The sequence below is a fragment of the Oryctolagus cuniculus genome, chromosome 12 (genome assembly GCF_051225735.1).
Source record: "Oryctolagus cuniculus isolate XC-2025 breed Fujian yellow rabbit chromosome 12, ASM5122573v1, whole genome shotgun sequence".
Classification (NCBI taxonomy): Eukaryota; Metazoa; Chordata; class Mammalia; order Lagomorpha; family Leporidae; genus Oryctolagus; species Oryctolagus cuniculus.
In genome coordinates, this window is record NC_142878.1 from 73,272,117 (window position 1) to 73,293,526 (window position 21,410).

Sequence of the window (21,410 nt, forward strand, 5' to 3'; positions counted from 1 at the left end):
CAGCTACAGAATGACGGAGATGAATATGACACTTAACATATTACATGTAAGATGAAGAAAATACAACAAAATAGAGCTGACTGGGTAGACTAAAAGGAGTTAGTGATGGTTTTCTCTAATCAATTAGACATTACTTCTAGAATGGTGAGGAATCAAAAGTTTCTAAAAAAAAAAGCAAAACACTTCATGGACTCACAAATCCTCATTTATGTACAATTCCCAATTTTTTAAAATATTTATTTGTTTGAAAGGCAGAGTTACAGAGAGGCAGAGGCAGAGAGAGATCATCCATTCACTGGTTCACTACCAGAGTTGGGCCAAGCTGAAGCCAGGAGCCAGGGGCTTCCTCTGGCTCTCCCATGTGGGTGCAATAAGTACTTGGGCCATCTTCCACTGCTTTCCCAGCAGCATCAGCAGGGAGCTGGATCAGAATTGGAGCAACGGGGTCTCGAACTGGCACCCATATGGGATGCTGGTACTGCAGATGGCAGCTTTACCCACTACAGCACACTGCCAGCCCCCAACAAGTCCATTTTTATAAACTGCATAACAAAATCTAAATTCTTCAACTTATGCTACATCTTTTTATTTAAAATTCTATACTACTGTATTTATAACTACAAGTAACAAAAATGAGTGTCTATTGTAGAACTTTCAAAATTTGGATAAGCAAAAAGAAAACAATCTCTTATAAAACTATATTCAGAAATAACCACTTAACAATTCGGCACAAATCCATCCAAATCTCAATGTATTTTTTTTAACCAAGATGGAACTGTTTTATAATCTAGTTTTCTCAATTACACACACCGAGACATCTTTTCATGTGTTTACAATCTTCTATCATTTGAATGGCTACATAAGCATTACGCGCCGCGCCGCCCCCCCCCTCCCCCGTACAGATGTATCCTAATAATCTCTGAGAGACATTCTGATTGTTTACAATTTTACAGCATAGTAATAACAGTACTTGCTCTGGAGTCACAGTGGTTAGAATCAAGTCCTGGTTCCAGAACTCAGCTACCCTGGGCAACGGACCTCATTTCATTCTCCCTCAGTTTTCTCTTAAGAAAAGTGGGGCTAATACTACCCACTTCATGTTACTGTAGCGCTTAAATGCATTAATACACAGCTTTTACTGTCAACAACACTGCAACTGCTATGTTGAGAGTTCACTCTTCATAAACATTTTAACCACATCAAGATAAAATAATTTTTTTTTAGATTTATTTGAAAGGCAGAGTTAGAGAAAGAGATATCTTCCATCCACTGATTCATTCCCCAAATGGCTGCAACAGCCAAGGTGGGCCAGGCTGAAGTCAAGAGCTTCATCAGAGTCTCCCAATGAGTGCAGGGGAACACACACTTGAGCCACCTTACACTGCTTTCCCAGCTACAATAGCAAGGAGCTGGATCAGAAGTGGAACAGACAGGACAAAAACTGGCACCCATATGGGATGCTGCTGTCGCAGGAGACTGCTTAACCCACTACATCACACATCAGCCCCCCAATTTTTAATAAAAAGACTTATTTACTTGAAAGGCAGAATGACAAAGGGGGAGAGAAGGGAAAAAAGAACATCCATCCAATGGCTTACTTCCCAAAGGGCCGCAATGGCCAGGCTGAAGCCAGGAGCCAGGAATTCCATCTAGGTCTCTCACATGGGAGTCAGGGACTCCAGTACCTGGGCCATCTTCCACTGCCTTCTCGGGTGCATTAGCAGGGACTGGGATCAGAAGCAGCTGGGACTGGAACTGCTGTGCTCTAAAATGGGACGCAGTCACTGGCATAACCAAGCAGCCGCTTTACAGGCTGTACCACAACATGGACTCCAAGATAAATTCCTTTAAATGGCAACTTATGTCAGAAGATAGGGCCATTAGGCTTTTCAGTTTGCCAAATTACAGCTTGGCTTAAAGGCCTTCAATAACACCCTCATTTAAAACTCATTTCTCTTTATCCAAGAAGGCCAAAACTACAATGCAGTTAAGCTAACCAGCTCATTTAACTCAATTAGCTTTTCTCTTCCACTAGGTACTGCAAATCTAGACATATTCCATAAAATTTCAGTCTGTAAAGCACTTAAGGACACCTAGCCCAACTCCTCCTTCAGCAAAGTTTCTTCGGAAGCTCCAACCTGGGCACTGTTAGTGAACAGACACAGCCTATCACCCAAACAACCCCTCCTATTTTTAACTTTGAGGAAATTTCTCTGGGAAAATATTTTACAGCCTGGCCTTGTGACAGAGGGTTAAGTTGCTGCTTGCAATGCTTGGCATCCTGTACAATAGCTCCGGTTCAAATCCCAGCTCTCCACTTCCAATACAATTCCCTAATGCACCTGGGAAAGCCATGGATGATGGCCCAAGTGCTTGGGCCCCTGCCACCACAAGGGAGACCCAGATGGAGTTCCGGACTCCTAGCTTTGGCCTGGTCCATCCAGCCACTATAGCCATACAGGGAGCAAGCCAGTGGAATATCACTGTCATTCTGCCTTTCAAATAAATAAATCTCAAACTTAACTTCTACCCACTGACCTTAATTTCTCAGATCAAACTTGATCAGACAGTTGGCTGTTATTTCTTACAGAAGCTACTACTCTTTACCCAAAAACCCTTTGTTATCAACATATCCTCTTATCCATTTCCCCTACAATCAAAGTCCCCCTCGTTATGCTCTGTATCCAGTGATTTTTAAACCTGAATCTCTATCAACCTTGGGAACTTAACAAAAACTACAGTGGCCCAGGTCCTATCCTACTTCGGTTTTTACAGTCTGTTTTGTTGTTGCTGCTGCTGTTTTGTTTTTGTTTGACTTATCTGAAAGGTAGAGAAAGAGAGATCTCATCTGGTTCATGGTTCACTCCCCAGATGCCCACAACAGAGAGGCTGGGTCAGGCCAAAACCAAGAGTGAGAACTCAATCCAGGTCTCCTCCATGGGTGGTAGGGACTCAAGTACCTGCCTCAGCACCTGCTGCCAAGACATGTATCAGCAGCAAACTAGAATGCAGAAAAGAGCCGGGACTGGAACAGAGGCTCTCTGACATGAAGTGTGGGAGTCCTAAGAGGTGGCCTAAGTGCTGTGCCAAATGCCCACGGATGTTTTTTAATTAGCTCTCCAGGTTGTTCTGACAGAGTATTAGACACAAGGTCCCACTTAACAGCCTGACAGTATGCTACCTAAAAAGTTGATACACCATGCCAAGTATAATAGGATCAGTACCAAGTTTAAAGTAGGGCTAAGACCTTCTTTGCTATTCTACCAACTTAAACATTTTAAATTTTTTTGTTTTGAAAGGTAGAGAAACATTTAGTTTTTTGAAAAATTACACAGAAGCGTTGACTCATACTAAAATGTACAGTGAGGGGGCTACCGCCATTGCACAGGCTCCGCCTGTGGCACCAGCATCCCATATGGGCAACAGTTCAAGTCTCAGCTGCTCCACTTCTGGTCCAGCTCCCTGCAAATGCACCTGAGAAAGCAATGGAGGATGGCCCAAGTCCCTGGGCCCCTGCCACCCACATGAGAGACCCAGAAGCAGCTCCTGGCTCCTACCTGGTCTAGACCTGGTGGTTGTGGCCATCTGGGTAGGGAACCAGCTGACAGAAAATCACTCTTTCTGTCTCTCCTTCTCCATCTGTAACTCTTTCAACTAAATAATAAATCTTAAAAAAAAAAAAAAAAAAGTAAGAGAAGGGAGTGAACATTTTACCCAGCAGTTAAGATGCCCACATCTCATATTAGAGTACCTGGGTTTGCTTCCTGACAATGCAGACCTGGGGAGGCAGTGGTGATGGCTCAAGCAATTTGATTTCTATTACTCACGTGGGAGACCCAGATTGTGTTCCCAGAACCAGCGCTTTAGCCCAGCCAGTCCCAGGTCCTGCAGAGTCCCAGCTCTGGCTATCAGTAAATTTTGGAGAACAAACCAGAGATGGGGCTGTCTTTCTGTTTCTCTCTTGCTTTTTCTCTCAGAGAGAACACACTAGCTCCAAGAGTTTTAGATTTCTACTTAAAATATCAGTAGTCCTGCGAAATGAATTTAGTAGAGAAATCACTTCAACCTACTGCCTCGATGCTTCCATTAGATACACACTGCCCAAACAAAGGTGCTCTGGCCCACAACAGCTGAACTGATGGCTAACTGCACCAAAGCATCTTCTCGGTGCGGACCACTGCAAGGTTAACCCTATGAGGAAACACACAGGCCCTAGTCTCATCTAACTCGTGCTAGATTCACCTTCCGGAGAGCACAACGGAACAAACATCATCAGAAAATGAACACTCATTATAGTTGTCTCAAAGTAGAGAAGTTAGTGCAACAGAAATATTATTAGTTAGAAAGCCATGGAACCAAAGGAATGATACTCATTAAACTAAGTTGCCCTCAAATAGGGTGACTACTGTTTACAATTTATTACATATTTTATGAAGAATTAAAACAGGAGTCCGAGGGTTACCAGTACCAAGAAACAGTAAATGTTTAAGGATACAGAAGTTTTGGTTACTTTCATCATTACACATTGTATACATGCACTGAATTATCACACTGAACTCCATAAATATGTACAATTATTTGTGATTAGAAAACATAAAACTACATTCAGTTGTCCTGACCCTTGACATTTTGTTTGGGTTTGTTTTTAAAAGTCTGCAAAGTCAGAGGGAAGTGACAGGTCCCAGCAGTGAGTTCTTCCACACTTGGGATACTTAGAAAGGGAAACTGCTAAGAGCCTTGCAGGCACTCAAAAAAGAAATCGCAATTCACAAGTTCTCGTTAATGACTTCTGAATTTTTCATGTTTATCTGCTGTTATTTTAAACTTATGAGGTACTTAAGCACAAAAACAGCAACCCTTCTACAAAAAATGAGACCCATTATAAAGACACTTTAAAAATGAAAGGGGGGGCTGGCATTGTGGCATAGCGGGCAGACGCCATCTGTGACACTGGCACCCCATATGGGTGCTGGTTCCTGTCCCGGATGCTCCACTTCCAATCCAGCTCTCTGCTAATAGCCCAATGACTTGGGCTCTGCCACCCACGTGGAGACCTGGATGAAGCTAGCTTTGACCTGGCCCAGTCCCAGTTGTTCTGCCTATCCGGGGAGTGAACCAGGGGATGGAAGACCTCTGCCCTGCCCCCCAACTCTGACTTTCAAATAAAAAGCTTTAAAAAAATAAAAATGAGAGGAAGAAACCAAACTAAAATCAAGTAACAGTAATCAAGATCCAATTTACTTTCATTTGAACAGCAAACATTAAAAATACACCTGGCGTTTTCTAACAACTACATGAAGATTGACCAGATGCTTCCTGTTGATGGCAGAGAACTACATACTGACAGATTCCGACTAGAGTTCACAGAAACAATTGGAAATAAATTTAGCTTCTTTTCAAAACCATTAAACCCGAGTATGATCTTAAATTTTTACACATTAGCATATAAACATCCCCCAACCTAGGGAACCCAGACTGACTCAAAGGCACAGAAAACTCTAAGGGCACATACACAAACTGTTCGTTGTTTCACCAAAGGTTTCACCGCAGGGCTCCTTCGAAATCTGGAGCTTCTATGGTGCTTTCAAAGACCACGTTCACACACAAATTTTCATAAGCACAGCTAATGTGGAATTCACATTTTGCTTGTGCATATTAAAAAATATGCCCCAGAACTAAGAATTAAGTTTAACCACTTAGGATATTTCCAAATGTCCCTGAGTCTGAAGAATCATATGATTATGCAATCTTCATCTATGTTACTGTTTATGCACCTAAATCCCAATTGTTAAGTCAGGGCTCAAGAGAAAAAAATATACCCACATTCTGAAAATGTGTCTTGCATGACATGCTGATTTGACGTACACAGTGCAAACAGGATAGGAATGACACATTAACAACAACAACAACAACAAATGAGCATACAGCGGTGTTTTCCAGAGGTTACATGGTGTTGTACAATACTAAATGCAGATTTAAGAGCCTGTCTTCTATGAAACCTGACATTAAAAGATTTGCAGAAATGCATATCACTGTTGCTAATGTGTCATTTACGTTTGCAAAAGCAATACCTACGTCGGAAAGAAAAATTATAAGAAAGGGAAAATTGCCTGTAGTTTCCTGAAATTCAAAGGCTGAACTCGAAAGTGGAAGCGTCAAAGCTGATGGTTGTTATGATCTGGGTGGGTCTTTACGTAAGATAAACTATCTGCAAGAAAAAAAAAATTCTCACCACTAACTTCTGCATAAGAAATTAAGAGTTCATCTTTACTTCTGGGATAGCAAAGCACTTCGGAAGGGTCATTTACGGCCTCCATCAAGCTTGTTTTCGAGAAAAAGCGTACTTCAGAAAGTAACTTGCCCAGAACCACACAGCAAGCCAGTGTCCAGAGACAGAATTTTAAAAAAGAGTTCCACATTACCAAGCTCCCCGTCAAAGCACTGTGGTCACTGCCCCTCCTGGGAACAGACGTGTGCTCGCCACAGTCCAACCGGGCTTAAAACAAGAGCACGAACACGGAAAACAAGATGAAAGTGGGAAAAACACACACACAAAGCAGGCCTCTACCACTCCCCGCGGTTTCGGTTTTCACGATGCGCCCCGGAGGTTAGGCACGCTGATTCAACACAGTTGGAGCGCTTCAAGCAGGCACACTTGAGCACACACTGATTAACTGTGCCCAGGCAGAGATGACCTGGCAAAATTCTCAACTTCTTTCCCGAAGCCGTGCACCCGCAGGTCCCAGGGCGAAGTCTCCGGGGGCACAAGTCCCGAGCATTCGGAACCGCAGGCTTCGTCCCCTCGGGACTCGAGTCGCCGCGGCGGGGCTGCGCGGGACGGGCCGGGCTCTCCCGTTAACCCCGTCCGGGCCGGCCGCTCCCACCGCGGCCCCGCTCGGCTCCCGCGGCACAGCGCGCCCAGGGCCCGGTTCGCCCCTTCTCCCCGTTCCGGACGACTCAGCGGGGCCATCAGGCCGCCCAGACAAAGGGGCGGGCGGCGCCGGGGGCGGCGGGCGCAGAGACCGGGCCGCGCCTGCCTCCGTCCCACCCTCTCTCCCTCCCGGCGCCCGCCGAGCCCACCGCGGCCGCGGCGCGACCCCACCGGCGCCCCGGGGCCTCCGCTCGGGACCGGCCCTGCCGAGAGAGCGGAGGGAGGCCGCCGCACGCCGGGGCCGAGGAGGGGGCGGCGGCCGCCACCATGTCTGCCCGCCCCTCCCAGAAGCGGGGTGCTCAGCGGACAAAGCGCGGCGGCGGCGCGGGCGGAGCGGGCGGCCAGGCCGACCCCGCCGACCCCCGCGGAATACGCGGGGCCAGGAGCCCCGGAAACCCGGCGCCTTAATGCAATAAACAGGAAATCGCGGGGATGATCTGGGTTCCGGGGGAAGTGGAATTATTTTTTACCAGCGAAGAGATCAACTTCCACATCCGGTGGTAACAGGGCCCTACACAGACCCGCACTGACCTGGAAAAGCTTCGGGAGCGGCGACGGGGGAGCAGCAGGAGGTGGTGCGGGGACCCGAGGCGCCTTGGACCCGGCCGGGCTGACGCTACCCCGCTACACACAAAGCGCTTCAGCTGCACGGGGCGCTATTTTCCGAAAATGCCGCGTCTGGTCGGCGCCCAAAATCCCCACCGAAAAGTCCCCCGTGCTGCGCGCGGAGGAACACATGGTGTGCGAGTGAGTCAAAGCTCCCAGCATCCCTCCCGGACCCGGCCCTCCTCGGCCCTCGCCCGAAGCTTCTCCGCCCTTGCCGTAGTGAGCCGATCCCCGCTCCCGCCCACCGCGCGACCCCATCCCCGGCGGGAGACAAGGGGCGACAGGGTCTGCTTTCTGTTTTTCACGGGGGAGAGGGGGAAATGTGTCATTTGTAGCGCTTCGGCCACACAAAGAAAGCGGCGGAATGATCCGCTCTGGGCGACCGCAAGTCCCGGCTCGCCCGGCGCCTGCGCGGCAGCGGGGGTGGGCGCTGCGGCCGGCCATGTGCGCGGCGGAGCGGCTGGGCCGCGCCGCGGCCTTCCCGCCTCTTTCTGCGGTGTGTTGGGCGCTGAGCGCACCGAGGTGCGGGAGCTGCGCTTCGTGTCTCTGCGGAGCCGGAAACTGCGGCTTCGTTGGCTGTTCAGCTTCCCCGCTGAACCGCCGACCAGAGTGCTGGGAGACGGAAGGGCGGCCGGGAGGTTAGCGTTTACCGTCAAGTTGCTGTAGAGTGTCCCGGGCAGACTGGAACTCGAGTCGCGGTGGAGGTACCGAGTCCTAGGGACGAAGGGGATTCGTTTCCACGTCGCGTGAACGGAGCCGTCACGTTGATGGCCAAAGATGTCCATATTTCTACAGCTGTTTTTATTCTTTCTTTCTAGTGGTGCCTCAGACCTCCGGAGACCTTAATAAGTGCCCACCGCGTCCCTTTGCATTAATGTCACCTACTATGAGGTAGAGATGTGTTTTTCCGTGACTGGGATGATTTTTTTTTTTTTTTTGGTGTGTTGTATTATGAAAGTCGCATAAGTTTATTTGGAGATGGTGATTTGCAAAAAAGAGGCTTAGGAGTTTAATAGTTTACATGTGATTTGCTAAGGAATCCAACACACCGTTCTTTGCCTAGGAATGGCTTTCCCAACCTACTTAATCACCCCGCAGCTTTTGCCATTCTGTAGGCAGGAGTGCGAATCTCAGAGACAGCACCGAAGAGTTCTGATCCAGGAATTTTTATCCAGGTCGAGAAGCTTGGTTGAAATCCACATTGTCCACTGATTTTTGTGTGGCCTCAAGATGAGCAATCTTTTTCCACTTACCCTTTTGTAATAGTGATGTAGTAAAGATTTGTAACCTTTGTGTAACTTATTAAAGTTTTGTGTTTAAAGTAGAAGAAAAATAAGTGGCATGGGAGCCATAGTCCATTTTACGTTAATATTTTGCATTGCTTCTGTTGGTAGAAATTTGCCAAAATGGTGATGTCATGCTTTTCTTTAACATTGAGTGTATTTGATGTAACACTCAGGTAGGAAAACCATAGAATCTTGCCTCTTGTTGTTCTTAGGATGCAGACAGTAAGTGGGCATCATCAGTAATGCAAGGAATAACTCCTTCCTGACCAGGGCAGGAGTCATGGAATGGCATGGGAGGAGCAACTTCTCTCATAAAGAAATTGGGGGATCTTTCCAGATGAAGGCAGCAGTAGGTAGAAAGGCTGTAGGCAGACACGAAGATGGTTAGGTGAGGAATACATTGTTGCCTCGGGAGCGCCTGGAAATGACCTTCTAGAGGTCTAGAGAAGGCCAGGAAAAGTCTTTGAAAGATGTTTCACTACCAGTGTCAGGAGGTCAGAGCTGCATTGTAGGGGGATAGCTGTTAAGCAGAAATCCAAGGCCAGGAGAGCTGTTTGAAGAAAACAGTACTTGGCCTGAGGTAGTGGCAAATAGGGGGGGGAGAATGGCCAGAGTGGTTGCTGGGTTTGGAAATTTGGTTGACTGAACAAGGAATTGACTTACAGGGGGCTGGCAAAGGTGATTTCTCTGTGTGTCAGCGGAGCAGCTGGAGGATGGTGATGTCTGCAGCAATTAGAACTAAGGGAAGAGAGGCTGGCTTTCAGCACAGCGGTTAAGTCACCATTGGAGGCATCCACTACCCTTATCAGAGTGCCTGGCGTAAATCCAGCTCCTTCACTTCAAATCCAGCTTCATGTTAATGTGCATCCTGGGAGGCCACAGGTACTCAGGTACCTGGGTTCCTACTGCCCACGTGGGAGACCCCTGCGGTTCCTGGCTGGTATCCCAAGCATTGTCTTAAAAAGTAGGCCAAAAGCTTACCCCTAAATTTAAATTTTTTGAGAAGGAGCTCCCATCTGCTGGTCCAATCCCCAAAAGCTCACACTAGGCAGGACTAGGCCGAAGTGGGGAGCTGGGAACACGGTCCTGTAGGTGGCAGGAACCCAACTACTTGAGCTGTCACCACTTCATGCCCGTCTACATTAGCAGGAAGGTGGAGTCAGAAATCAAACCCAGGTGCTCTGATGTGATTTTTAATTGAAGCTGAGATTAACATTTTAATTCCTACACTAGCCACATTTCCTTGCCACCAATGGGATGGGGGGGAGTGCAGCCTAGTGGAACAGAGGATGATAGTAGAAGGTCAGACTTAAAAGTTGTTTGGAAGTAGACTGAAGGCCTGAGGTGTCAGATTAGAAGGCTGGGATTTTACCCTAGAGACAAGGGTAGCGGTGGATGATTTTTGAGCAGGGGAGTGTTAGAACATCATGCTTATGTCTAGAAAGAGACCACTAAGTGGCCAGCAGGTAACTCAGGATTGCTTTGACTTGTGGATTCCAAAAACTAGCCCATCATAGGGCATTTATAGAAAATGACAGTAAGAATTTAGCAGTCTAACATTAATTTTATGTGTGTGACTTTAATAAAAATCGGGGGATTTTATTTTACTTAAGTGTCTTTGATATTTAATTTACCTTTTCTAGTAATTTTTCAGTATGTTTTATGAAAGTGTCTATTATGTTTAATCACAGGTAATTTTTGAAGCACTGCTTTGGAAGCATTCAGATGAATGGAATCAGAAGGACCAAATTCCCAGAAATTTAGCTAAATCCTGATGTCTCTTTTATTTTATAGTGAGAACTATAATAGCTGAGACAGGAACAGACAACTGTGTTCTTTTTTTTTTTTTTTCTTACAGACATGGAAATAACCAGACTTGTAATCACTAATATTATTATGTGCTTCCTGTGTGTCAGCCATTGTGCAAAGCCTGTTATATAGGAGAGTATTTGAGAAAGTTCAAGGAAAGTAGAATTTAAAAATAAGCTTATTTGGGTGCAAAAAAATTTAAAATCTGCATAGTTTTTCATAATATAGATTTTCCATGAGCTTTTTGAACACCTCTTGTATGGATTGATTTCAAAATTTTTTAGCACCAAAATAAATATATTTTATTGCATTTTCCCACTAACTTTTTGAAGCACCCTCGTGTATTGTCTCACTTAAATCCCACAGCAATACTATAAAAGAGGGATTATTAATCCCATTTTTCCATTGAGGAAATTGAGACTAAAATAGGTTTAAAAGTTGGCTAAAGTCAAGAGGCTCTTGAATGTTAGAGGCAGGATTCCAATACAGGTTTCTTAATCCAAAGCAGTGCTCTGTTACTTTTTTGTTCCTCATTAAATGTCCAATATCTAGTGAATTTCCTGGCACAGAGACTTGGCATGTTGTTTAGACAGAATGAATGAAGTTGTCTACATTATCTCCTAGGAGGATTCATTAGTGAACGTGGGGCCACAGTAAGAGGAGTTAGTGATACTCTAACATTAGCAAGCAGATGCATTCATTTCTACCATAGAAATACATCTGCTTTGTTCCTCTCTAGAATTTATAAAGATTCCCAAAAATAATTAAAAAATAAAAACAGAAATATGGGTAAAAAACATCACTTCATGAAACGTGTCTCTAGATGACCAGTAAACATGGAAAGGTACTCAGTTGAAAATTTACCTCCACTGAGAGACAGCTCCTTACTAAACAGAATGACTAAAACAGAAAACCCAGAAAATTCCAAATATTGATCAAGAATTGAAGCAGCTGTACACTAACTGTTGTACTTAGTATGTTGGTGTGACCACATTGGAATACTCAAGGTTCAATGGGCAGGCAAACCAAACCAGAATTAAGGATAATATATTTAGATTGTAAACTATAAAGAAAGGAAATCGTTTGGCGTGATAATGCTTCCAGGAGATAAGGGGTATTTCTGGAGTACTGGCAGAGTTTTGTTAACTTGACCTGAATTGGGGGTTACATGGGTATTCACTTTGATTTGTTCAAGTATAAGTTCGATTTTAGTGTGTGTATTAGGCATTTCATGCTTAAAAAATTTTGCTGGGGGGTAGGTGTTTCACCTAGTGGTTTAAATGCCCACATACCTGGGTTTGATAGCTTGGTTCCGGCTCCTGATTCCAGTTTTCCTGCTAAAGCAGACTCTGGGAGGCATTGGTCATGGCCTAAGTAGTTGAATTTTTGCTACCCACATGGGAGTGGATCTCATTCTCTGCTTCTGCCTAGCCTGATCAGAGACATTGCAGGCATTTGGGAAGAGAGCCAGCAGGTGGGAAATTGTCTCTTTTTCTCTCTCTCTCTCATAAGTAAATAAGATTAAATTCTGCAGGAGCTTTTTCTAATTTCTAATAAGTTAGAAAAGACTCTTGTAGGCAATGTTGGGTTTCTATATTGCATTACACGTAGCAAAGATAACTTAAGCCTGAATTCTGGGGATGGCAGAGGTGAAGGAGAGGAGAGACAGATGAGAAAGATCCTAGAAAAGTTGAGGCAGTGTGCTAAGTTGAAAGAGCATTCTTGCAGTGTGGAGTCAGAAGTATAAGTTTTAAGAAGTTTGGGGGCTGTCGTTTTAAAGGCATATGTTCAGGACCTCTCCTAACTTTTCTCATCTGTGTGTGGAGGATGAAGATAGTGATGAAACCAAATTTTTTTTATTTGTAATCCTTTGCAGGCTAGTAAAAGTACACATAAAAATTTTATATCTGATTTGACGGGATGGGAAAAGGGGAAGAGTTAAGGATGGTTGAGATTTTGAGCCTGAGTCTTCAATATGATGTCATATTGGAATGAGTAAACTAAGAGAAGAAAGAGCAGAAGTGGGGAGAGAGAGAACTTCTACTTTATACATACTGAGTTTAAGATGATGCCATGTTATAAGGTGGAACTATTATTAAACAGAAGCCAGAGTTTGGTACTCTGATGGAAAAAAAAAAGGTCAGAATTGGTGATAAGATTTAGAAGTTCTCCATCTAAGTATAATAATGAAGCCATAGAAATGAATGAAAGAATATGAAAAAATGAAATCTTTAAATATAGAGGAGGAGAAGTCAAGGAAGGAGAGGGAATTAGCATTTATTTAGCATCTGTTAAACTGTGCCAGCTGTTCTACATTTGCTCTCTCAGATTCCAGAGTAGCCGATTCTAGTCTCATTTTGTAGACTGACTTTGTAGATACACACCATGAGATGAAGAACCAGCATTTAAAACCAGCCTGACTGAGTTCATGCTGTGTACTACCCCATTCCTGGGGAGCGAAGTGGCTGCTACAGAAGACTCTAGAATGTGAATCAAGGAAAAAGAAGCACTGAAAACATAGGCAGCAGCACCTGCGCGTGTGCACGCGCTCACTCTCTCTCTCATGCTTCTGTGAGTGCGTAATCCTGACATGTCACTGTTCTAAGCCTCTGATAATATGGGGAAAAATTAAGATATTAACTGTAACAATTAGAATAATCAAAACAAAGCCATTTATTAATTCCTAGCTATACACACTTGCCAGCCAAGTGTTCTGAATCTGACATCTTGTATAGAAGATAAACAGAATGAATTTCTTGCTATGTGATTGTTCCTGTACTGGTTAGCACCATTTTGAGTATCACCAGTGGTTTGGATCCTTTGGAAAACATTAGAAATGTTAGGTAACATTTTTCATTGGATTCACAGTTCTGTGTTAGTCACCTGAAATTCTGAGGGAACAGACTAAGACAGTTTTGCCAGTGAAGACCATTGAAACTTGGAACAAACCTAGTTTCTGCTGGTGGTGAATATGTGCTTTTTTTTGTTTGTTTTTAAGATTTATTTATTTATTTGAAAGATTTTCCATCTACTGGTTCACTCTTTATGCCTGGGCTAGGCCAGGCCGAAACCAGAAGCCATCCAAGTCTCCAACAAGGGTGACAGGGACCCGAGTGCTTGGGCCATCATCCTCTGCCTTTCCCAGGCATATTGAACGAAAAATTGATTAGAAGCAAAGCAGCTGGGACTTGAACCAGCAAGCACTTTAATGTGGGATGTAGACATTCCAAGCAGTAGCTTAACCCACTGCACCACAGTGCCCCTCCCTGAACACATGCCTTTTGAAAAGCCACAGCATCTCAAAATTCAATCCACCATAATCGGAGAAGAACACTTTTCCCTACTAAGTTTTTAAAAGCCATTTATTTACTATTAAAATAGCATTATAAGATTAAAGAAAACTAAAAGAAAAATGTTCTGTCATAATGCAATTTCTAGTTCATTCTGATTTGTTTTTAAATCTGTAGGTAAAGAATGTGGGATTTGGGGGCAGACAGACTGCTGAAGAGTTTTAAATGGATTGGGGAAGCATGATGTCTTCTATTTCTTTTCTACCTGCTCTGAGTTCTAGAGAAGACATGCAGTAAGCAATTAAAAATTCTTTGGCAAAGTCAGATCTCAGAATTCCCCAGAGGGACCAAGAACTTTGATTTCCAGGAATTCATTCAGCCTTATTTTTTGCAGCCCAGAGGTAGTTGCATTGGGCAGCCTCACCCATGTATATTACTGTAACACAGTAGGCATTCAATAACTTTTGGTTGGTTAGATCTGCAGATTTCTAAAAATTAGTTGACTAGATAATCCATCCACTGGTTCAGAAACATTTTAAGAGCTCATTGCTATTTTCTGTCCATCTGCTTCCCAACCCCCAAGCTAACCTCTACTTTGTTTTCTTGTGTATTCTTCCATAGGTTTTTCTTTCCATTTTATGCGTGCAGGTAAGAATAAACAGCCTTATTTTTTCTGATTTTTATCCAGAGAGTAGGATACCATGCATACTTCTGTGTACCTTGCACTTAAGATATCTTGGGCTTTCCACACTGGTGCCCTTTTTCCTTACCCCTGCAGATTATTTAACTAGTCCTTATCCAATTAAGGAGCATTGGGTTTCTGATCCTTTGTATTCTAATTGGTTCTTGTGTGAATATTCTTGTACTCAGCCATCTATTCCTTGTATGGCATATCCCACTTCCTAGAGGTGGAATTGTGCAAAATTTTTCATATGCCCTTCAGCTACCAAACGTTTCCCCACAGCCTTGCTGATAAACTAGAAGAGTGCCAAATTTTTGGATTTTTACCTGCCAGCTTTTTAGGACAAATAACAAGACCATTTGGTTAAGTGGAGGAAATGGAGTTCAGTTAACAGAATTTGCTCAGGATACAGAAATTCTTTGGTGCCGCTCCTGCAGCTGCACACCCACAGCTAGTACAAACATGGTTGCTTATGCAGTCAAAACAGCCAGCAACCTGGAAAGGGGCCAGGAATGACTACAAACAGCTCCACCTACAGACTTTTTTTCTTGGCACGTTTGCAAGCCTAGCAGAATTGAAAAAGATCCTTCAGCCTTTGTTGGGATTGCAGAGAATCAAACTGCTAAGAGGAAAAAATTACGAATTACACAAAAAATTTCCCCAACATGATAGCTGAAAATGATTTTTTTAATCAGTCTTGCTTTGGTGCTGAAGTGGCACAGGAAAGGGAAAGGAATGTTGGCCCCTTGGATTCTGCCTGCACTGGGGATTATATCAGGGTGTGAAGAAAATGTTCTAGGAATAATCACCTGAGTGAGCTGTAACAAAAGTAACGTGGCGGGAAGGAAAGGAATCGATGTGGCATGCTAACTCTCTGGCATACCAGACTTTTTACTCATTTTATAAATCATAAAACATCTTAACCTCTGGAGCCCAACTGCCTGCTTTTCAGTCTCAGCTACATAACATACTAGCTGTCAGTCCTTGGGCAAGTCACATAATCTCTCCATACTTCACAGCCCACATCTATAGAGAATATAATAGAATCTACCTCATATTTTTTATATATAATTAGCACATGTAAAGTGCCTAGAAAAGTACTTGCACAGGGTAAGGACTCAAATGTTAGTTCTTGTTATTTTTCGATTTACCAGCACTATCTGGACAGCTATGTTACCAGCGCCTGAGCAACTATATGCCTTTAAAAGTTAGGAGGGGGTGAGTTTGCAGAGCAGTGGGTAAGCCAACCCTTGGGATGCCCATATTTTATAATGGAGCACTGGGTTCAAGTCCCAGCGGCTCTGCTTCTAAACCAACTTCCTGCTTATGTGCACCCTGAGAGGTAGCCTATGATGGCTTAGTAATTGGGTCCTTACCACCCATGTGAAACCCCAGATGAAGTTCTAGGCTTCTGACTTCAACCTGGCACAGCCCTGACTTGCAGGCATTTGGGGAGTGAACCAGTGGATGGAGAATCTATTTCTGTTGCTCTCTCACCCTACCTTTCCAATAAATAAATTCTAAAGGCATAAGGGATCTTTGAAAAGAACACTTTACAGGCTTTTGAGGGGAAGGAGAAGAGAGAGAGAGCTGTCTTCCCCACTAATTCACTCTCCTGGTAGCCAAAACCACCAGGGCTGGACTCCAGTCTCCCACTTCAGTAGCAGGTGGCAGGAATCCAGTTCCTTTAGCCATCACTTTCGACTCCAAGGGTCTGTAACTGGGAAGCTGAAACCAGCTATTGAACCAGGGTAATCTCATGTGGGATGCTTACATCTTAACAGATAGACCAAATACCTGCTCCCCAGACTTTGTTTTTCGTTTGAAAGAGGGAGATCTGCTAAAATGACTTCATGCTTCATTTATTGATTTTTTGAAAGCTCCTGCTTACCCTTTTCAGTTCCTCTCCTTTTCTCCTTTTTGGTCTCCTAACAGATCACTGCTAACAAGGATTAAAATTAGATACTCTGGGATGTCATCAGTTAACAAACAGTATCATTCAGTAACCCAAACTTGCTCAGTCTCAGCTTCTTTTTTTTTAATATTTATTTGAAAGCCAGAGTTACACAGGAGAGTCAAGAGACAGAAAGAGAAGTCTTCCATCCGCTGGTTCACTCCCCAGTTGGCCGCAACGGGTGGAGCTGTACTGATCAGGAGCCAGGAGCCTCTTCCCAGTCTCCCATGCGGGTGCAAAGGTCCAAGCACTTGGGCCATCTTCTACTGCTTTCCCAGGCCATAGCAGAGAGTTGGATCAGAAGTGGAGCAGCCGAGACTCGAACCGGTGCCTGTTTGAGATGCCGGCACTACAGGCAGCGACATTACCTCCTACGCCACAGCGCCGGCCCCTCAGCTTCATTTTCAAGTTGACGCTAATGTGCTGGAAATGTGTGTGGGTATGTGTATCCTTGATGCTTTCTCACCTTTTTCCAACTATATAAATGTCTTCTGTTCACTTTGTAGTATACTGACTCCATGTGTTTTTTGCTCTGAAGCCCCTTCCGCCAGCGGGAGGTTTTTGGAGATGGGACCTTTGAGAGATATTTAGGAGGGTAGGGCTTTCAAAATTGGATTAGTGGTCTTAAGGGAGGAGAAGGATATCTCATCAAGAACAGAGAAAAACCGTGTAAAAGTTAAAGTGAGGAGACAGGCACCTGCAGTGCTGGCATCCCATATGGGTACCAGTTTGAGTCCTGGCTCTTACACTTCCCATCCTGCTCTCTGCTATGGCCTGGGAAAGCAGTGGAGGATGGTCGAGGTCCTTGGAACCCTGTACCCACGTGGAAGACCTGGAGGAAGCTCCTGCCTTCGGCTTGGCACAGTTCTGGCTGTTGCGGCCAATTGGGGAGTGAACCAGCAGATGAAAGACCTCCCGCCGATGCCGCGGCTCACTAGGCTAATCCTCCACCTTGCAGCGCCGGCACACCGGGTTCTAGTCCCGGTCAGGGCACTGGATTCTGTCCCGGTTGCCCCTCTTCCAGGCCAGCTCTCTGCTGTGGCCAGGAGTGCAGTGGAGGATGGCCCAGGTGCTTGGGCCCTGCACCCCATGGGAGACCAGGAAAAGCACCTGGCTCCTGGCTCCTGCCATCGGATCAGCGCAGCGCGCCGGTCGCGCCAGCCATTGGAAGGTGAACCAACGGCAAAGGAAGACCTTTCTCTCTGTCTCTCTCTCTCACTGTCCACTCTGCCTGTCAAAAAAAAAAAAAAAGAAGAAGAAAGACAGACCTCCCTCTCTGTCTGCCTCTCTTTCTCTCTCTGTGTAACTCTGACTTTCAAATAAGTAAATAAATCTTTAAAAAAAGAAAAAGATGAAGTGAGAAGTTGGCCCTCTTCAAGTTAGTTAGAAAGCCCTCACCAACAACCAAATTGGCTGGAAGCTTAGACTTCCTCGCCTCCAAAATTGTGGGAAATAAATTTGTTATTTAAGCCACACAACTGGTATTTTGCTATGGCAACCAAGCTGGTTGAGACGATGTGTCTATAGTTTTTCACAGACCAAGCCAACTAAACAATGTGTCTCTAGTTTTCATAAGGTCTGTTCAAAAATAATTGCCATAACAGTTAATAGTATCCTGTACTTGAAGTTAACTGGGACCAGCATACTGTCCATATAGTCCCTGCATAGTTTGGAAACAGTGACCTCTTTAGTCATGAAGGGTGACTGTTGGGAAATTTTCCAATTTGATGAAGGTCTTTGAGGTTTTTTATTTTTATTTTTTTAAGATTAATTTATTTATTTGAGAGTCAGTTACAGAGAAGGAGAGGCAGAGGCAGAGAGAAAGATCTTCCATCCACTGGTTCAGTGCCCAGATGACCACAAAAGCCAGGACCAGGCCAGGCCGAAGCCAGGAGCTTCATCTAGTCTCCCTCATGGGTGGCAGGGATCTGCTGCTTTCCCAGGTGCATTAGCAGGGAACTGGATCGGAAGTGGTACAGCCAGGCCTTAAACCAGTGCCCATGTGGGATGCCGGCATTTGCAGGCTGCAGCCTTACCAGCTATGCCGTAGCACGAGCCCCAGTATCTGATTTTTTTTTTTGACAGAGTTAGAGAGAAAGGTCTTCCTTCAGTTGGTTCACTCCCCAAATGGCTGTTGTGGCCAGCGCGCTACGCGGATCCGAAGCCAGGAGCCAGGTATTAACTCCTGGTCTCCCATGCGGGTGCAGGGCCCAAGAACTTGGGCATCCTCCACTGCACTCCCGGGCCACAGCAGAGAGCTGGACTGGAAGAGGAGCAGCCGGGACAGAATCCGGCGCCACAGCTCACTAGGTTAATCCTCTGCCTGCAGTGTCACCCCCCAGTATCTGAATTTTAATTTGCCTCTCAGGAGTTGCTTGGATTCGGGCTCCTCTTCCATCTCAAGTTAAAAGAGATATGAAAATGTAGTTAAATTTATTTGCCTAATGAGCTATAAGTGATACTAGATACATGATTGGATATTTGAAGATAACAAGAAATCATTAATTTTGTTTGATATTAGATATAAGAATGGTGTTAGGGGCCGACGCTGTGGTGCAGCAGGTTAACACCCTGGCCTGAGCACCAGCATCCCATATGGGTGCTGGTTTGAGACCCAGCTGCTCCACTTCCAATCCAGCTCTCCGCTGTGGCCTGGGAAAGCAGTAGAAGTTGGCCCAAGTGCTTAGGCCCCTGCACCCACATGGGAGACCTGGAGGGAGCTTCTGGCTTCTGGCTCCTGGCTACGGATTGGCGCAGCTCCTGCCGTTGCGGCCAACTGGGGATTGAACCAGCGGATGGAAGAATCGCTCTTGCTCGCTCTGCCTCTCCTCTCTGTTTAACTATGACTTTCAAATAAATCTTTTAAAAAATTAAAAAGAATGGTGTTAATGATAGGAATCTTTAAACCTATCTTTCAGAGACATGCTAACATATTTTAGAGGAAATGATATTTGGGATGTTTTTCAAAAGTACTGTGGTGTTGGGGTGTAAATGGTTGGCTATATCAAAAGAAAGTAATAGTTGAATAATAATTGTAGAAGCTGGATGGTGGGTATCTGGAGGTCTTTACTCTCTGCTTCTTTATGTGTTGAAAATTCCTGTAAGTTTTTTAAAAATATTTTACTATTTATCAGAGAGGCAGAGTGACAAAGGTATCTTCCATCTGCTGGTTCGCTCCCCAATTGCCAGCAACAGCTAGGGCTGGGCTTGGCCAGTCCCAGGAGGCCAGAACTCCATCTGGGTCTGCCACTTGGGGGTCAGGAACTCAAGTACTTGGATCCAAAGCAGAGCAGAGACGCAAACCTAGGCACTCCAATATGGGATGCAGGTGTCCCAAGTGACAACTCTCACTGTTCCATAACACCTGCCCTGGTAAGGTGCTAAGGTCAACTATAATTATATATAGCCAATAACTATAATTATACTTTGATTATCTTACCTTTTGTGGTTCTGTTGCCTGCTAAAGTTAGTATATACAAGTTACATGTCATACTGTAATACATGGAAATTAAAATGCTAGATATTAGTACACACTACTTCATTCTCATACATTTATTTAGCTTTCACACAGATTATTTCATTTAATCTTTACAAGTGGGAAGATAGAGCTCTAGTTAAGCAGGCAGAAAATAGGAAAATTAGGCCTTTATTCCCACTATGTGGGCCTCCATCCAAACTCATGCTTTGTTTCTACTAAACCGTGCAGCTTCTCAAATGTAACTGACTCCTCTTTCCTCCCTGCTGTGTTCTTTCTTGAGTAAAAGCCTGGGGCAACAAGTGGAAGAAAACTCAAGTGTGAAAATGTGCAAGATTTCTGGAGTGTGTCCTCTCCTTTCCTATTAAAGCAGCTAGAGTTCAGTGATAGGAGCCAAAGGTGTACTGGGCCTTATGGAAGCCATAGAAGAATGAACTGACCAAATTCCCAAACCTAAATCTTCTAAATCACCAAGTTTTGCTTCCTCAAGCATTCGACTCTATTTCTGTTGCTCAGTATTCAAAATACTGAACTGATACTGACACTTTCTCATTGTCCTTTCAGAACATAAATTAAGAGCTCCGTCCCAACACACCCTTGTGCCCTCCCTGTCTACTTGTACAGCTGAAGAGAGAATAAATGCAAAGTAGGAACATCCCCCAGTTAATTCTGGGCATTTAGCCCATCCGCTCGGTCATTGCTTTTTCTCGTTTCTTCTCAAGGACATTCCAAGTTTATAATGTGAAGAGCTTGGAACTATCTCCTATTCCCAATCTGGTTGTAACAGTGGAGTGATATGAATTGCAGACATACCTCAGATATTGCAGCGTTTTTTTCTCAGACCATCTTAATAAAACAACACAATAAAGCAAATGACACACTACTTTTTCCCAGTCCATATAAAAGTTGTGTTTGTACTCCTGTAGTCTAATAAAATATGCAGTAGCATTGTGTCTAAAAAAAACAATGTATAGACCTTAATTCAAAAATACTGCTTAAAAATGCTAATGATCATCGCAAGACTATAGCAAGTCAAGTCATTTTGGTAATAGTCTTGCCTCAGTGTTGGATGTCTGCTGACCAGGGTGCGGTTTGGTGGACTGTGGCAGTTTCTTAAATAGGAACAATGATGTTTACTGCATTGATTGAATTCCTACCATGAAACACTTCTTTGTAGCATGTGATGCTTGTTGATAGCATTTTACCCACATTAGAACTTGTAAAAAATTGGAGTCCTCTCAAATCTTACTGTTGCTTTATGGACTACTTTTATGTAATCTTCTAAATCCTTTCCTATCATTTTGACAGTATTCATAGTATTTTCAACAGAAGTAGATTCTGTCTCAGAAACTGCTTTCTTTGCTCACTGGCAAGAAG

The 21,410-nt window shown here is 44.3% G+C and overlaps 2 protein-coding genes across 71 annotated transcripts in view; one reads left to right on the top strand and one right to left on the bottom strand.

Annotated features, from left to right (window-relative positions):
- Positions 1-7,838, bottom strand: part of GABPB1 (GA binding protein transcription factor subunit beta 1) — an 81,137-nt gene extending 73,299 nt beyond the window's left edge. For 11 of the 40 annotated variants that reach the window (XM_089310320.1, XM_070054180.2, XM_089310310.1 and 8 more), the window contains exon 1: positions 7,402-7,501. In XM_089310320.1, coding sequence (XP_089166446.1) covers positions 7,402-7,425 — 24 coding nt within the window. In that variant the 5' untranslated portion in view covers positions 7,426-7,501. The other 29 variants (XM_089310319.1, XM_070054178.2, XM_070054190.2 and 26 more) reach the window with 18 other exon arrangements.
- The window catches only part of LOC149123101 (uncharacterized), a 51,953-nt gene continuing 38,081 nt past the window's right edge, over positions 7,539-21,410 (top strand). For 2 of the 31 annotated variants that reach the window (XM_089310330.1, XM_089310327.1), the window contains exons 1-2: positions 7,829-8,175; positions 8,356-8,428. In XM_089310330.1, the coding sequence (XP_089166456.1) occupies positions 7,902-8,175; positions 8,356-8,428 (347 nt within the window). In that variant the 5' untranslated portion in view covers positions 7,829-7,901. The other 29 variants (XR_016218110.1, XR_016218109.1, XR_016218118.1 and 26 more) reach the window with 29 other exon arrangements.